At 44.6% G+C, this 17,957-nt stretch overlaps 1 protein-coding gene across 3 annotated transcripts in view; it reads left to right on the top strand.

Moving 5' to 3' along the window:
• Positions 1–17,957, top strand: part of LOC141133259 (cytokine receptor common subunit beta-like) — a 159,451-nt gene that overhangs the window by 66,775 nt on the left and 74,719 nt on the right. For all 3 annotated transcript variants that reach the window (XM_073622526.1, XM_073622524.1, XM_073622525.1), the window contains 2 exons: positions 4,591–4,711; positions 6,753–6,919. In XM_073622526.1, coding sequence (XP_073478627.1) covers positions 4,591–4,711; positions 6,753–6,919 — 288 coding nt within the window. The remainder of the gene's footprint in view (positions 1–4,590; positions 4,712–6,752; positions 6,920–17,957) is intronic.

The following is a 17,957-nucleotide window of genomic DNA, read 5'->3' as shown; positions in this document are numbered from 1 at the left end:
TTTTTCAGCACATGTTTTTGTGCTGAAAGTGCCCCCCTCGACTTATACTCGAGTCAATCACTTTTCTGCAGCAAAAAATTTCATTTTCCGAACCGAATTTGGGGCCCCGTATCTTAGGGCCACTTGGTGCTAGGAACCCCAAATTTGGTGTACAAACCCAGTGGAACTGGTACCACAACATATCCACAGATGGAGTTCCTAGCACCAAGTGGCCCCGAGGTACGGGGCCCCAAATTAGGTTCAGAAAATGTCATTCTCTGCTGCAGAAAAGTGCTTGACATTTTCTGAACCGATTTTTGGGGCCCTGTATCTCAGGGACACTTGGTGCTAGCTTTGGATATTTAATGGTACTAGTTCCACTGGGTTTGCACACCAAATTTGGGGTTCCTAGCACTAAGTGGCCCCGAGATACGGGGCCCCAAAGTCGGTCAACTGTGTCCATCTACAGCAATATCATTTCGGGACCCTTTGGGTTCAGAGACCCCAAATTTTGCCTGCAGCTAGGAGGCATCTAGGAACCCTTAACTACCAAGTTTGAAGTTCGGGGGACCCATGGCTGCAAATAGGCATAGTGAGGCATGCAAATGGGCACAGTGAGGCTGCAGATGGGCATTGTTGGCCCTCTTTTTCCACTTACAGTAGCTGTGCATTTCTCACGCTCGTCTTATACTCGGGTCAATAAGTTTTTCCCATTTATTTGTGGTAAATTAGGGCCTCGACTTATACTTGGATCGACTTATACTCGAATATATACGGTATATCTATAAAACATTATATTTACAGCCGCAAACAAACCACAGTATGATTGTACACAATCTCACTATCTAACTACTTTAAAAATGAGCCTCTCTTACCATATCTATACCAGAAAAAAAGAAATATTCTTTAGGAGTCCATCCCTGCATACATTTTTTCCTTATAAAAGAAATCCGGCTAGCAAAAAAGAAGTCCTTGGATTTAAACACTGAACAGAATCTGTAGATCTTGACCACGCAGATCTCTTTACCCTGACACTATCTAGCTAAGTAACTTCAAAGTTCTATTGTCCATAGTTACCAGTAAAACCGGGGATCTGGCAAAGTCAACAATTTTCCCTCTTTATCCACAGTGGTAATAAAGTATACAACATTGTCCTTTCCCGGTCTGCAGATTACCACTTTGTCATAGATGTGACGAGTGAAATTCCAATGTACAAAGCATCCGTTAAAACGTTCATCCATCCTGACAGAACATCCATTCTTTCTGAAGGGCTTAGGTACAGACAAATAGTCCCAATGTCAGGTTCTCACGTACCTGACTGATGAGTCCGATAGTGCAGAGGAAGGCCTCCCTTACGTATCTGACTCGCGGCCCCTGGTAGAGCAGACAGGTGGCACGGGAGTGCAGAATGGTATGAGTGCCTGGCAGGATCAACAGCAGATGGGTCAGATGGCCGACACAGCAGACAGGACCAGCAGACTGGATGGATCAGCAGACAGGTGAGCAAACTGGATGGATGAGCAGACAGGTGAGCAAACTGGATGGATCAGCAGACAGGTGAGCAAACTGGATGGATCAGCAGACAGGTGAGCAGACTGGATGGATCAGCAGGCAGGTGAGCAGACTGGATGGATCAGCAGGCAGGTGAGCAGACTGGAAGGATCAGCAGGCAGGTGAGCAGACTGGATGGATCAGCAGACAGGTGAGCAGACTGGATGGATCAGCAGACAGGTGAGCAGACTGGGACTGAAGCTGGATGGCTGCAGTAGGTAAGTATAGCAGACTGGAGGAGAGTCTTGGAACATCAGGCAGGCCGGGTTCGATAATCAGGCTGGCAACAAAGGTACAAGAGGAGCAGGCAGAAGGAATCGTCAAACAAGCCAAGGGTCAGGTGCAGGCGGATAACAGGAACAGTCTCAAAACAAGCCGGGTCAAACAGGAGCAGATATCAGATCTTCAGGAAACACATACACAGAGCTGCAGATCAAACAGCAAGGACACAGAGCTGCTGAGGTGTTTAAATAAGGCAGCCTGTTGCCAATCACTGAAATCAGCCTGGACTAAGTTAACCCTTAGGTGGCAGATCCATGACACCCAAACAGCTTCACTGTACCAAAGTTCCCAATTAGCTTCAATCTCCTGCATGATATCCTGGGGCATGTAGGGGAACTCCAAACCATATTCTGCTGCCACACGCTTGTTTAGCATCCTCTGTAAGCGAGCAAGTTTTGGCAATGATCTGTCTCTCCCCATACCAGGCAGTATACAGGAATTCAATGACTTTCTCACCATAGACCCAGCCGGTGTCTGTAGTGAACTAGTAATTTTTGGTAAAGTCCCAGCGACAGCACTGTGTGTCTCCACACAGGGTGACGTCTCCCCAGAACTCAGGGCAGTCCATTCAGGGAAAGTCATTGCGGAGGCAACATCCTCACTTTGTGACCACAATAGCTCTTGTGACATAGTCTCAAATAGGTCATCATCACGGGAAAGATCCAACATGGATTCTATTTCCGAATCTCTCAACCCTTCCGCCAGCAAATATTTATTCACAGTCCCGAACACATACCCCACCAGTGGCTTACCCGTTCCTGACGTGGACTCTGGTAGCTCCGGTTCAGGTAACCCCTGGGGTAGGCCTCGACCACGGTCGCGGGAAGCCTTCACATAGCCCACCTTCTTCTGAGTAGGCACCATAGGAGTAGGCGTAGTGGACTCAGAAACCAAAGTAATGTCCCCTGATGAGACAACAGCAGCAGTGTATCCTTTTGGAACATTGCCAGCAACAACAGGCAAAGTGGTGGCCTGTCGCTCTCTCTCCGTAGCGATAGCAGCTTCTACTGTGGCGATACCTGTTGCCCAATCCATCCAATAAGCACGGGGTGGCATGGTAGGTTGCTCCACCACAAACAAGTATTCTCCACATTGCGGACATCGGCCGAATGGACGAATATGCACGGCCAATCCTTCGCATCGATGGCAGATCATGCCCAGTCCCTCAACATCTTCTGAGGTATACAGGACAAACCTCCCCTGAGGTTTCAATCGAACTCCAGTATCTGTAAGCAGAATTCCAGATAGCACAGTATTCATCACGGTGCTTGTAGGGAACATTCTCGGTCCCATAACCGATTGCAACGCCGGAAAAGACATGGCCACACTCTAATCTTCTCAGCACGATCACAAGGCTCCTCTTTCCCTCTGGCGCCAAACACATACACGCGTCCCACGTGGTAGCAAGTAGGGTAACTCCTCCCACTTATTCTTCCAGTCACGTAGCTCCCGGGCCTTTCACTGACGCCCGACGTCTACGCACTCAGAAGCAAAGTCCTGCAGTTTAACCTTTCCTCTTCCTGAAAAGATTTTTTTTTCAAAGTCCAGCTCTCTCCGTAAACTCCCGGTAAAACACTCCACTGGGTTGTGAGAATTGACGGTCAACAAATCCCGGACGACGCCCCCACATGTAGCAATAACTCTCGGTGGAGCTGTTGGTTTAAGCGGGTCTGTTACCTTCACTCTGCTTCTCTCTGTTTCACCGGCACCGGGTCTAGGGTTCCGTTTACTTCTGGACGACACACGCACCAACACTGGAGTACGTTTTCAATGCTTTATTAAACAAACGACTTAGGAAATAGCAGGAAAGAGGTGGAAAGGAAACTTGCAGAAGAAACTCAAATATTCTCTTGTAGGGTTCTTTTGACAAATGTCCTGGTAGAATTCAGATACTATATGGAATACGCTCCCCTCGTGGGACACACTCCTTGCTCGTCTGTATAGGCCTCTCTCACCGGTCTAGCAGCCAGTACGCAGCATGAATCAAAGTCTCTGCCACAGACTTGTTTGGGAACAAAACCCGTACGATCCTCTGCCACAGGATGTATCAGATTTTCTGTAGTGAATGTCAGTCACAGTGCTTGAACCTTTAAGCCAACCCGGCAACACTTTGCTGTATAGTTACTTTCGGATACGTCCTCCAACCGAGTCACCAGGCCCCTCTATAGACCAGCACTCTGCATGATCCCTCCAAGATGGGTCCTCCTCTGGGATCTCCTCGGTTGTCCAGCTTCGTCACACAGGACCGACAGCTCAGGACCATTTCTCGGCCGTGGTGGTAGGCCCCAGACAAGCCTCTGAACCCACCCCTGCGCCGAAGTATTGTGGGCCCCTGGAACGGGGGGCCACGAGGTAGCTCCTTAACGCATACCTGTCGGCCAGGAGGGCCAGCAGGTGGCTGAAAAACGAACCCCAAAATATGACGTCTGTCCCATAAATACCCTCGCCCAGAATGCAACTCGGAGGACCACCTCCACCGAGTTGTCTCCGGGACAGAAGAGCATCCATACGCTTCAACATGTTGCCTTTCCAACACTAACCAGTGGTAACAGCGACACCCACCGGTCAGCACGGAAGCACACACAACGTCAGCCAAACTGGAACAGAGGCAAACTTAACCTTCCTAACGCACAAATTACTAAATTTTCCTAACATGCGGTAGATTGCAAATCTACCACCGCTACATATATAGTAACTACAGAGCCAAACACGTATACAAAAACACCTTGTTTATAACATACAGTATCCTTACATTGTATCTCTTTCTACATTTTCTAGAAGATGAAGCCAAACCACAAAACCTGCACTGTAATACTACTGATGGGAATATTACATGCTCCTGGCAAATCAGAAAGGAGATAGCTGAATCTATTGACTTTGGTCTCTTCTATTACAATAGGTAAGTTGCAATGCTTTTGTTAAGGTTTTGCGATGCATACTTTTGTGATTGCAATAGATTTGCAAGATTATTAGTAAAATTAAACCACTTGATTATCCCATGTGCCAAGAGGGTTAAAGCTTATGTAGCGCTTACCCCCCAGCAGGAGCCATGGATGATGATGAGTCCTCTGTTCTGCCATGACTCGTTAAACCACTTGGTCCCCACCGACACACTCTGTTAGAGCTGGAGGACCACTTGTACCTGGATAAATTAAGCATTAGTAAGCCACGTATGTATAATAATACACAGAAATTAGACCAAAGACTACCAGATGGTATGTTAAGTAAATGTATTATATCAAAGCAGGTAAACAATGCAAAAGTTAGCATCAAGCAATACAGAATTCAAAGTTGCAAAACTGATAAAGTGAATTCTGGCCTATCACAAAACTAAAGTCAGACACAAAATAACTCAATAACAATGTTCTTTAGTGCAACTCGCAGTGAGAAGAAGCAAACACCTGGCCCCTTAAAGTTAGCTTTTGCGGTGGGGCCATGATGTCATTGGCGTACAAGAGTCTGTCGCTTTAAGAGTAAGTGATGTATAACTGTGGAGCTACTAAATAAAGAGCCGTCTATGTGAGCTGAGTGTAGCAAGGGGTTAAAGCTGTGTCTCCTCTCACCACTTCTGGCAGACAACAGCTCCCGTGCCACATGTTTGGTGGTTCCAGACGTCAGGTTCCATAGGCTCAGTCACTCAGCTCTGGCTCACACACGTGCAGTCTCTGATAAACGACAGCAACAGGATTATCCTCCCTGGGATGCAGGCAGACAGGCTAAATCAGAAAGCCTCCTTTGTGTCACACTCTCTCACTTGTGCAGCTGTATAATGTCCCACAGAAGGTCCTCTCTACACGGCTTCTACTTTCTCAAGACCCCAGTCTCGCAGATGTGAGGCATAGACCCTGACAACAGGTCCATCATACTGAAGTAACAGTATTTTCACCTTGTGCTGCTATCCTGATTTAGACAACAAACACCTCTGCCTCTCCTCACCTCTCTTAGGCTGGGTTCACACTGATGCAAATTGGATGCAGGTTTTCCTGCACTAAATTCGCATGACAGGAGACTGTGACTGGTTCTCAATGCAGCCGGTTCACACATCTCTGGGGTGGCCACAGAGTGGATTGCACAAGGGTCCTGTGCATCTTTGGCTCTGTTTTCGGTCTGAATTCAGGCAAAAATTCAGGCCTGATTCATCCCTGAAACAGAGAACAGGCATGCACCGAACCCCTGCTGTGAGCCGCATCCACGCATCCAAAGGGACATTGTTTGTAGTTTATAGAAGATAGCTGTAAAGACTGGTAAGATTCTTTAATATTTTATCGAAGGACTGGTGAGCTGCAAATATAACACTTGTTTTCTTAGGTTTAGATATCCTTCATTTTTCTTTGTCCATTAACTCAACAAGAAGGTTTTTGCTCTGTATAAGCATAATGTGCATGATTAGTAGTAAAAACAAAAAAATACAAATACAAAAATCATTGTGGCTAGTGGACATTGGATGGTCTAAGATAACAATAATTTCTGGATTCCTGGCAACCATTACAGATACCCTATATACTTTATACGCATAGGCTATAAAACATTAAAAAAAAAAAAAAAAACAACATAAAATAACCAAGCATTCATAATTGGATAGATAGAAGGATTCACGCTATCTGATTTTCCCATTTGCTACCTAACTTCAAGACTTCTTGTACCTTTGAGGCATTCTTGGGTTACAATTAACTATCTTCACTAGCCTTCAAAGGCCTATCTAGCTAGGGAGAAGCTACATGCTTACTGTATGGCATATCATGCATATTGGATTCTCTGAAATGTATTCTTTACCTTCTATCATTTTACTCATTATTATTTTTAATTAAAATTCTACTTAAAAGGCCACACATATTGCTAAGTTTATGAAACAAAGAAAATAATAAACTATGGTAAAATGTAGCAAATCTTATTAAAATGTTCTTATTTTAATTAATTTACTAAATTAACTTTGTTCACAGTGAGAAAGAATGTCAGCCCGAATGCCAACAGATTTCAGACTACTTTTCCTGTCATTGCAACATAGCAACTGATGGCCACCTGAACACGTCTGATTTTTTAAAGACCATCAGTGTAAAACCAAGAAAACCTCAGAATTCTTTTAGGGGATTTAGGCTGTGCTTATACTGTAAGTACTGGTAGGTCATTGCTGATGTTGTTGAGCTTGTTTATTAATATATAAAAACCTAATAAAACTCATTAAACTTGTAGGCATATTAGGGCAGCTGGACATGTGGGATAGGTAGGGGTTCCATGAATAGACATGTTCAGTTCTGCAGAGTTGTTCCTTTTCAGGTAATAAAGAATATAGAGGCATTGGTAGTGGCACATATTTTGCTAAGTATGGGTCACAATCAAGGTTTTCTTACTGGACTAGTCAATATTACCCTGACAGCAGCCAGTTCCCAAGGATATGAGATAGCCACCTCATACAGACCAAAAAGTATGTATATGATCAATAAGGACAAAAACTATTAGAAGATGCTAATTTAATCAAAATAATACAGACAGACTCCCAACCAAAAATTAAACTTTTTTTCTGCGCAAAAGGAGAAAACTTGAGAACAGTTTAATAAAAACTCTATTAATCACTAAAAGCTTACTCAAAGGTAATGTTATATAACTTACATACATTTAGTTCCAAGTGATGGGCAATATAACCATAACCATGTCCATCCTGCACACATTCCTCTTCCCTTTCAACAGATGTGGGTGCACAGACTATGATGTTGCTGCCAGGAACAATAAATGCATAGATACCAACAGTCCCGGATTTGCCAGGACAATCCTGATTTTCAGACAAGTGCCCTGAGATGTCCGTGTCCAGTCTCCTCCCCTCTCTGTTTAGTAAAAGGCTTAGTAAATGGCTCTGTTTTATAAAATACCCTGTTCCATTCACATTGTACCTTCAGTTGGGCATAAACTTCGTCCAGGCTGTAGGTGCTGCTGGCCTTAAGATGCCATAGGGTGAGATTGTAGGTGAGAGCGACTCCAGCTGGACAGTTTCGGCTATCCCTCACTTCTACTTCCTCTTCCACACTACCTTCTGCCTTCATGACATCAAAACACATGTGTATCTAAGAAACAGTACTTTTTAGTGTGCTGAAGAGGGGCACAAAAGTTCCTCTGCTTTTGTAGTAGTGGAGTTCTACTACTGAGGGGTCTGCATTAGGAGGGGTGGGGGATGGGGGGTGTCTGTACTGAGAGGTCTGTACTGGGGGGTTCTGTATTGAGGTGTCAGTATTGGGGATTCTATAATGAGGGGTATATATTGGTGGGAGGTGTGGATTTATAAGAGGGGTCTTTGCTGGGGGGTCTTTTTTCTTGGGGGAGTTCGTGCTTAGGGGTCTGTGCTGGGGGTTGGACTTTCCTGGAGGGTTAGTCTATACTGACGGGTCTTTTCTGGGAGGTCGGTCTGTACCAAGGGGTCTATGCTGAGGGGGTCAGTCTGTGCTACAGGATAATTCTGTGCAGAGGGGTCTGTGCTGGGAGAATCAGACTGTGTTGGGGGGAGTCTGTACTGATTAGTCTGTGCTGTGGGGTCAATCTGCACTAAAGGGTTTGTGCCGGGGGATAGTCTGTGCTACGGGATATGTCTGTGCAGAGGGGTCCGTGCTGGGGCGGAGTCTGTACTGATTGGTCTGTACTGGGGGGTCAATCTGCACAGAAGGGTTTGTGCTGGGGGGAGGGCAGTCTGTGCAGAGGTGTCTGTGTTGGGGGGATTGGACTGTGCTGTGGAGGAGAGTCTTTACTGAGGGCTTTGTGCTGGGATCCATCTATATTGAGGAGTCTGTATTGGGGGTAAGTCTGTGCTGGGAGGGGGGTCTGTGCTAAAGAGTTTGTGCTGGAGGATCTGTGCTGAGGGGGTACGCTGGGAGGGAGAATTTAGGGATGTTAGGGGACATCTGCACTGTGAGGGATTGGAGGGTGATTTTTACTAGGAAGAAGGGGTCATTTTAGTTAGAAATGGAAAGGGACATTGAGGCCTTAGATTGGCCCCAGGGACTTTAAACGGTGCTAGGATCAAATAAGGTAGAGAGCATAGAATAAAATAAACTTTATTTAACAATCTTTAAAAAACAGACATTGGCTAAAGACAACATGTAGAACTAATGAAGTAATTCATCAATACAGAAGTTAATACCACTCTCTCAACATGTTTCGCTTTCCTAAGCTTCTTCAGGAGATATATTGTGATATTATGGTCAACTATGAAAATAGAAAAAAAAAATATATGTAAACAAATGTCTGCTAGTAAATTGCGATCATAAATATATATTGATTTAATCATAGGGGAAATATGAAAAATACAAAAATATATATGTATATAAACATCATACATCAAAAAGAGAGAAAAATATATATATACAACATACATGTATCCAAATATGTGTACCAAAATGCGTAAAAAAAAAACAAAAAAAAAAACAACCAACCACCCCGTCCTAATTTGCTTTAATTAGTCTTACCTTTAGAAAAATTATAATTAAAAAAAAAATATATAGAGATTTGAGCGATGGTAGATATTCACTCTTAATGCCTTGAAACACCCAGGTCTCAATGATGCCCTGAGTTACAAACCTTTTTTGTAATCTTATTCATATATATATATATTTATTTTTTTTTTCTCCTTCACCACCACCTACGTTTTTATATATATATGTTTTTTTTATATATACATATATATATATATTTTTTCATACATAAACATTTTCATATATATACGATTGTTTGATTGACACAATTGATTAATCAACTACATTTGTTATCCTGTATGTTATTATTCAGATATCCTGATTTGATGTGCGGTGTGAGCTTCTGCTCCTATTTTTTTCTTTCAGTCCCTTTCCTCTCTATCAATGTGGTATGCATGGACACCCGGGGCACTTAGCTTATCTTTTCCTAATCAATGTCTTGATTGCTCTGTTGCCCTTTAGCTGACATCCAGTGCTGCTTCTCTCCCTCCCGTTATATATACGGTACAATAATGCTCCAATTTCTATTTTTTAGCACCGAGTTAATATTATTGCCATCTCAGGACACAGAATCCTTAAAAACGGATGCGGATTGGTTACACCATACTAGACGGCGTTCTTGCTGTTTGCTCTGTTTACATCTATAGTCTAATCCCTATTTTGAACCTGCTGAATCTCCGTAGTGCCAGTTTGAGGGCACAGGACTTTCCAAGATGGCTGCGGCTCAGCCCTGTATATTCGACGCCTTTCGACGTCTATTTCGTTTTGACGGGTCGGGAGGCGTGCGCATGCGCGTTTGTCATTTTTGGTCTGCAGCGTGACGATGAGTCAAACGTCGTCACGCTGGAGAGGGTTTAAAAGCAGGGTTTTCCCCGCCAGCTTCTGTCATTCCCCCTGCTGATACGCTGGGCAGACAGACGCTCCTGATGTGAAATGCTGTTTCAAACAAAACTTGTCCTAATAGCAGTAAGTTTTTTTACCTACCTACTTTTTCTTTAGCAACCATCTACCTTTTTATACATGATCCCAAACTTAGTTTACTTCTTATGTCTATATTTCTAGGTTCTTTGTGGTTAGTTTGCAGACGTATCTTCAGGTCTGGTTCACCCACCAGCTGTTTGTGGGCCCTCCGGCCCTGTATACTGCCCACTTTCTCGACTGCTATCCTACTGCAGCATAGGAACCGTCCGTCCACATACACAGCAATTTAGCTCTTTACCATCTGTTGGATGTAACCCTTTGCTACCTATGAATTGATTCTATCAGAGGTACATTTTTATATTCCCATTTAGGATTTTATCTCCAAAATACTATCATTAGTCAACTTTATCTACACTGATATGACTATAATACCCATGTATTTGATTTTTCTCCTCTTTAGAGTATTTCATTTACCTCTAGAATTTTTATCCCTCTCTGCATGCCTTTTCAGTGAGGTGGGGACTGAGGTGCAGAATATCTACCATCGCTCAAATCTCTATATATTTTTTTTTTAATTATAATTTTTCTAAAGGTAAGACTAATTAAAGCAAATTAGGACGGGGTGGTTGGTTGTTTTTTTTTTTGTTTTTTTTTTGACGCATTTTGGTACACATATTTGGATACATGTATGTTGTATATATATATATTTTTCTCTCTTTTTGATGTATGATGTTTATATACATATATATTTTTGTATTTTTCATATTTCCCCTATGATTAAATCAATATATATTTATGATCGCAATTTACTAGCAGACATTTGTTTACATATATTTTTTTTTTCTATTTTCATAGTTGACCATAATATCACAATATATCTCCTGAAGAAGCTTAGGAAAGCTAAACATGTTGAGAGAGTGGTATTAACTTCTGTATTGATGAATTACTTCATTAGTTCTACATGTTGTCTTTAGCCAATGTCTGTTTTTTAAAGATTGTTAAATAAAGTTTATTTTATTCTATGCTCTCTACCTTATTTGATCCTAGCACCGTTTAAAGTCCCTGGGGCCAATCTAAGGCCTCAATGTCCCTTTCCATTTCTAATTGTATATTTTGGGATGTGGTGCTTTTGATTTTTCCTCCCTTCCGAATCTTTTACTCGGGTCATTTTAGTTGTTCTCTGAAAACTGGCTGTGGATTGTTCACTCTTCGCTCCTGCACTATAGACACTTGCCCGCACACTAAACTGATGCGGGCAGCTGTCTATTTGGCCTGCAGTGATGTGTGGCAGGGGGTGATGCGATGTGTGTTTTACATCACACAGCTCCTTTTTTGGGAACTATATTTATTTATTTATTTTTAAAAATTCTTTATTTAAGAAATGCGGATTATACAAGTAAGCAAGGAATACAACATGGCAATCATCTGTATCTGTTAATAGTTATTCATAGAAACTCAAACAAGTCAATGTACATTGATGTGATAGCAGTCAAGGTTCCATTGGAACGTGCTAGTGAAGCAGGGAATTGTGGTTTAAAGATTTCAGCCAGTTTTAGCGAACAGTACAAACGGGACAGCAGAGGAAACCTTCTAACCGGAGAGAAAAATAAAAATAAACTAAATATAGTTCCAATGGACCTGCACGGATTATTTAGTAAGACCAACTGGGGGAAAAGTGACCCCCGGGGGGGTAAGACTAGCTTATCCCTATTGGCCAGGTATCAAGCTAATACATTTTAGTGATATGATTCTAAACGTCATATTTTATTTAAGATATGATTCTCAATCCTAGGGACATAGGAATTTCACCAAAATGGGACACCGCAAACCGGGGGATTTTCTTAATTATGGGAAAAAAGGGTGAGTGACACCAGTGGTGTCATTGGAGAAAGGAAGGGATAGAGATAAAGAGGAGCAAAAGTGGGGAAATAAGAAGGAAGGGGGGTGGGTATGAAGTTCTGGCGAGGCCGACGACCCATGACCCTAAATTATCCAAGGACAGGATGCCTAAGTGTAGGACTTGTATTCGTCTGAGAGTCTAAACAGATCCCAATGTGTCCAACGGGTGTTGTGTTCCTCCTCCCTTTCCCCCAAAGCAGCTGTAAGGCGTTCCATCCGCTGAATATCACAAACCCTAACAAACCACTGTGTCACTGACAGTGGGGAATGCTGCTTCCACATGCTGGGGACACACGCCCTGGCAGAATTCAAGAGGTGTTTCAATAGGTATTTACGATAACGCTTACTGGACATTGGAGTCAGATTCAGGAGTATTGCTGCTGGGTTGTCCTGAAGAGCAACATAAGTAAGTTTGTGAATGATTCCCAATACCTGTCTCCAGAAAGGGGTCACTCCCAGGAGATGTGAAGTAATGTGCCATTCTGTGTGCCACATCTCCAGCACAGGGGACTATGTCCCGGGAATATGGATGCTAACACAGAGGGGGTCCTGTACCAAAGCGTCAGAACTTTGTAGGTGATTTCTTGGTATTTGCTACATAAGGAGGACTTATGCGCAAAAAAGAGGATTCAATTTTTTTGATCTTCTGTAAATGTAGTATTAAGATCTCTCTCCCACTTCCTCAGGTACGGGGGATCATGTTGGGACGTATGGGTCAGTAAGATATTGTAAGAATTAGAAAGGAATTTCTGTATTGGTTCCTCTCCCAGGCATAGTTCTTCAAAGTGTGTAGGTTGTCTGCGAAAACCGCCGATCTCCGGAAGGGATCTGAGAAAGTGTGACAGTTGCTTCCATCTTCCCAATATGGAGGAATTAAAGCTAGGATATATGCTTGAGGGGTCGCTCCATTCAGGTGGTCCGCAAAAGGAGGAGGCTCTAACTAGGCTCTGATCTAAGTGGAGCCGAAAGGACCTATGAGAAAGGCCTGGTAAAAAGTCTGGGTGTCCAATTATAGGTGTCAATGGGGAGGGAAAACTGGGCATCTCCGCTATCCTAAAGTATCTGTGAAGCTCCTGTACGGTGGACTCAATTAATGGGTGGGAAGAGGAGAATCTGGAAGAACGAGTTCCACTCCAGGGTAGGCCCTCAAGGGGAAGCGGTACTGTTTCCTGTTCTAGACCAACCCATAACTTATGTGATGAATGCCTGCACCAGTCCACCACTCTGTTCATGTGGACTGCTGTGTAGTACAAGGCTGGTTCAGGGAGACCAACCCCTCCTCTGGATTTTGTCCATTGTAATAGAGATTTCTTGAGCCGCGAGGGTTTGCCCTGCCAGACATATCTAATAAAGACTGTGCGTAGCTTACGAAAGAAGTTCTGTGGTATCCTGACCGGTAGTGCTTGTAAGAGGTAAAGCAATCTCAGCATGATATTCATCTTTAAGACATTGCATCTACCAAACCAGGAAACCGCCAGGCTGTTCCATCTGTCTAGGTCTGAGGAGAAAACGTTCAGGAGTGGTTGAAAGTTGAGTTGGTAAATGAGGTGCAAATCAGAGAGGATTTTAGTGCCTAAATATTGGATGGCTTGAGGAGTCCACCGGAAGGGAAAATTGCCACTAAGGGAAGCCCGGGAGCCAGGGGTAAGAGAGATGTTCAGTGCCTCTGACTTTTCAGGTTAATTTTAAAATCTGATAGCTCCCCGTATTGGCGTATTGCCAATAATAAGATTGGGAGAGAAGTATGCGGGTCCGAGATGTAAAATAGCAGGTCATCCACATAAGCAGCAATTTTATAGTGGTATGTGCTCATTTCATGTCCTCTGATGTCTGGGTTAAGCCTAATGTGTTGTAATAGGGGTTCTAGGGAAATTATGAAAAGGAGCGGGGAAAGTGGGCACCCCTGTCTCGTTCCGTTACTTATCTTAAAGGGGTTGGAGGTCACCCCGTTTACTCTAACCGATGCGGTAGGGGAAGAATAGATGGCAGATATCCAGGACAGGATGGAGGCTGGCATTCCAAGGCGTTGCAGGGTGGCCAGGAGGAAAGTCCAATTCACCCTATCAAATGCCTTTTCGGCATCTGTGGACAACAAGATGAGGGGAACATTAAGGCGTTTGGCCCTTGCCACCACATCTATCGTCCTAATAGTGTTGTCCCGCGTCTCTCTGTTGCGGATAAAGCCGACCTGGTCTAGAGGGATTATGCGTTGGAGGACAGAGCCTATTCGCTCGGCCAAGATTTTCGTAAATAATTTCAAGTCACAATTAAGTAGGGAGATAGGCCTATAACTTGCGCAAAGAAGCGGATCCTTCTCAGGCTTAGTGAAACAGAGATGCTGGCTTGCAGGAGGTCTGGAGGTATGGCATGATTATCTAGTGCATTAAAGGCAGTAAAAAGTGAGTTGCCAGTTGAGTTTGGAAAGTTTTATAATAAGAAATTGTGAAGCCGTTGGGGCTGGGCGCTTTCCCCCTTGGAGTTCCAGCCAGGGCATTCATGAGTTATAGGCTGCGAGAGCAAGTCCACCTCCCCTTCGTTGAGAGAAGGCAGGTTCGCAGCCGCAAGGTAAGTCTCTATGGCCTCCAAACTATTCTGGGGCCGTTCTCCCAAAGGGTGGGAATGCAGATTATAGAGAGCTTCATAGAATACACGGAAGGACTCTGCCATTTCTGCAGAGTCATGAATTCTGGCTCCTGTGGAGGTAGATAAGGCGGGGATGTAGGATAGGTTGCATTGGGTTCATATGGCATTCGCTAATGCTCTGCTGCATTTATCTTCTAACTCATAAAAGGTTCTGCGTACCTTCAATAGGCTATTCTTAGAATGGAATAGAGAGTGCTCTCTGATTTGCTCTCGGAGGTTAGTTACTTCTGCCTCTAGGGCCCTGTCTGGGTGATTTTTTCACAATAATGGAGTTTTGCGAGCAACAACGTTTTCTCTCTGGCCACTTTGAGTCCTCTTATGTAGCACTTATGCGCTGACCAAATAGATAGAGGATTAGGGACCGAATCCTTGTTACTCTCAAAGAAGAGTCCCATCTCTCATAAAATGTCTGCTCTAACCTCGGGGATCTTGAATAAGGGATTTGTTTAATCGCCATGTAGCTGTTTTGGGTGTCGAGCGCAGCATGGCTAAGGTTATGGAGATCGGAGCATGGTCTGAGAGCGCGATGTGCCCAATCTGAGCCCCAGAGACAAGTGGGATCATAGCGTGGGAGACCAAGAAGAGGTCTATCCTAGAGTATGAGCCATGTACTGCAGTGAAAAAGGTGTAGTCCCTCTCCTGCGGATGAAGGATACGCCAAATGTCAACTAATCGATGGAAGTGTGACAGTTCTCCGATTCGGTTCCGGGATCTCAGGGACGTAGATGAGTCTTTGCGAGGATAAATGGTAAGATTAAGATCTCCTAACACTAGTGTTCCCTCTGTGAAGGAAGCAAGGGTGGTCAAGCATGATTCGAGTACCAGAAGCTGGTCTACATTCGGCAGGTACAGGTTTGTGAAGGTGAATGTTTGCGACTGAAGTGTACCTTTGACAAAAAGGTATGTACCTTCAGGATCAGCGTGGAGGTCTCTCAGCTGACAGGGCAAAGTTTTGTCAATGAGGATACTCGAGGCCTTTGATTTTGAGGAGGGCGACGCACTGTGATATACTATTGGGAAATGTTTACTGTAAAGTATTGGGATCCTATCCGCCCAAAAATGGGTCTCTTGCAAAAATACTACCTGAGGTCTTTGTCTCCAAAGATCAGTGAGGCAACTGGTTCGTTTTTCTGGGACATTTTCACATTCCAGGACACAAATTTCAAAGACATTTCAGGTAGGGCGGGACGGGTCGTCAGACCTCGCCAGGAACTAGAACGGTAGGTAGTATGGGGGGGGAAGAGGATGACGGACTAGGTTAGGTGAATCAATCTAGGAGGGCCATAGACAATTTTCTAGGAGAGTATTCAGGTCCACCGGTCAAATGGAGATGGGGTAATACAACCAAAACAATGAGAGGTAACACTTACATGTGTAGGGGGACAACAAAAATGTTTGAACAGTCTTCTCGCTTGAGAGCAACTCCACTCCAGGGGTTCATGGTTCATTGTCCTGAGGAGCCTGTGGTCTTCTGCATTGAGACCGGTTGCAAGGAGGTCTTTAAGGTCTGCCAGAAGGGTTCACCACTGTTGTTGGAAGGCAGGACAAATGGTAACCAGTTGGGTAGTGACATCAATGGCAACCCAAGGGAATTGAGGAAGGCAGGAACATCTTTTTGGTGTTGAAGGGTGTATGTACGGCCTCCCTTACGTGCAATCAAATGGAAAGGATGACCCCACTTGTATGTGATTCCCTGTTCGCCGAATTTCTCCAGTAAAGGTTTCATGCAGCTGCGCATCTGTAGGGTCCTCCGAGAGACATCTGGCAGGAGAGTAACCTGGGCTCCGTCAAAGTCAATGTGCCCTCTATGCCAGGCCCATTAAAGAATGTCCTCTTTGATAGAGTAGTTGTGCAAGCAGCAAAGGATATCTCTAGGTCTGTCTTCCGCTGTGTTTCTGGGGACGAGGGTTCTGTGAACTCTGTCGATGGCAATAGATGTCTCCGTTGGGCGCTCCAAGCAGTCATTAAATATGTCAGTCACAGTCATCTTGTGGTCTGCTTGCCGGGTGGCCTCTGGCAAACTGCGAATCCTGATATTACGCCTCCGATTACGATTTTCCAGATCGTCCATTAATAAGTGTAGCTGTGGGATTTGGTCTGTCACTTCCTCATGTGTAACTTGTAAGGCAGTGAAATCTTGGTGGAGGGTTGCAGTGTCAGATTCCAAAGAGGTGACTCGTGTGGTCACTTCTACCACTGTTTGTTTAATTCCTGCGATTTCCCCGCGGAGTGCTGCCTCCATTCTGGCTGCTACAGAGTTTAGGTCATCTCTGGTGGGCAGTTTTTGTAAGAGGACCCATAGTGCCTGCTCTCCATTAAATATGGATGGGGGCTCATGTAAGGGCTGAGTTGGTGGAGCGACACTCATTGAAGCTTGTAGTGAGAGGGGCAGAGGCACACCGAGTGTTAAGCTCTGTTGCTGGGAGGGCTGGGTGCCCTGTGAAACCCACTGTAAAGAGACGCTGGGTCCCCCCCCCCCCGGGCTGCCAAGAGATGTAAGTGACAGAGAGCAGGGAAGGCAGGGGGAGAGGTCGCTAGATGGGGATAACGGTAGCATGTCATTACCGCGATCATGTCTCTCTCCTCCTCCTGCAGGCGAACCAGGCTCCGTTCTCGTGACTGACACTGACGCCATCTTGGTTGGATCTGGGGTTGATGCCGCCGGCTGTTTCGGTATTAAGAACTGTTCCATATGGGCTCCGGGGCACACAACACAGCGGAGTAGTCTTCCCAGCTGTGTGGGTAGTGCTGTGAAGCCGAAATACTCGATAAGGCTGTGCGGGTGGTCTGTTAAGGAGCCATGGCCCGGGAGCCCTGGGAAGATGCGGCTTCACTCCTCCATGCCGAGACCACGCCCTGGGAACTATATTTTAAAGGTACAAAGTCACACTTCATTCATGTCACTGAACAGCAGTGCCATGCATTGCTCTGTTGTGTGGTGACATGTGGTGCCATCTGATGAGGTGCGATAAAATGTAGTATTTTATCACACCTTACTGCACTTCATCTGTGGGCTGTGTTGTTGTGAGAATGGGGTGCATAGAAAACAATTGTTTTTTATGTGCCCCTTTCTCACTACAATTCAGTCCATGGGTGCTGTGCAGTCAGAGCCGTCTTTAATATTGATTGGACCCTGGGCAAACATTTTCTTGGGCCCTTCCATGCAATTTCGCTCTCCACCTGCTCTAAGTCTACAATAAATAGCAGCTAGGGTCAAAATCAGTTTAC

Source organism: Aquarana catesbeiana, linkage group LG03, assembly GCF_042186555.1.
Source record: "Aquarana catesbeiana isolate 2022-GZ linkage group LG03, ASM4218655v1, whole genome shotgun sequence".
Lineage (NCBI taxonomy): Eukaryota > Metazoa > Chordata > Amphibia > Anura > Ranidae > Aquarana > Aquarana catesbeiana.
This window is presented reverse-complemented; position numbering and strand designations above follow the sequence as displayed.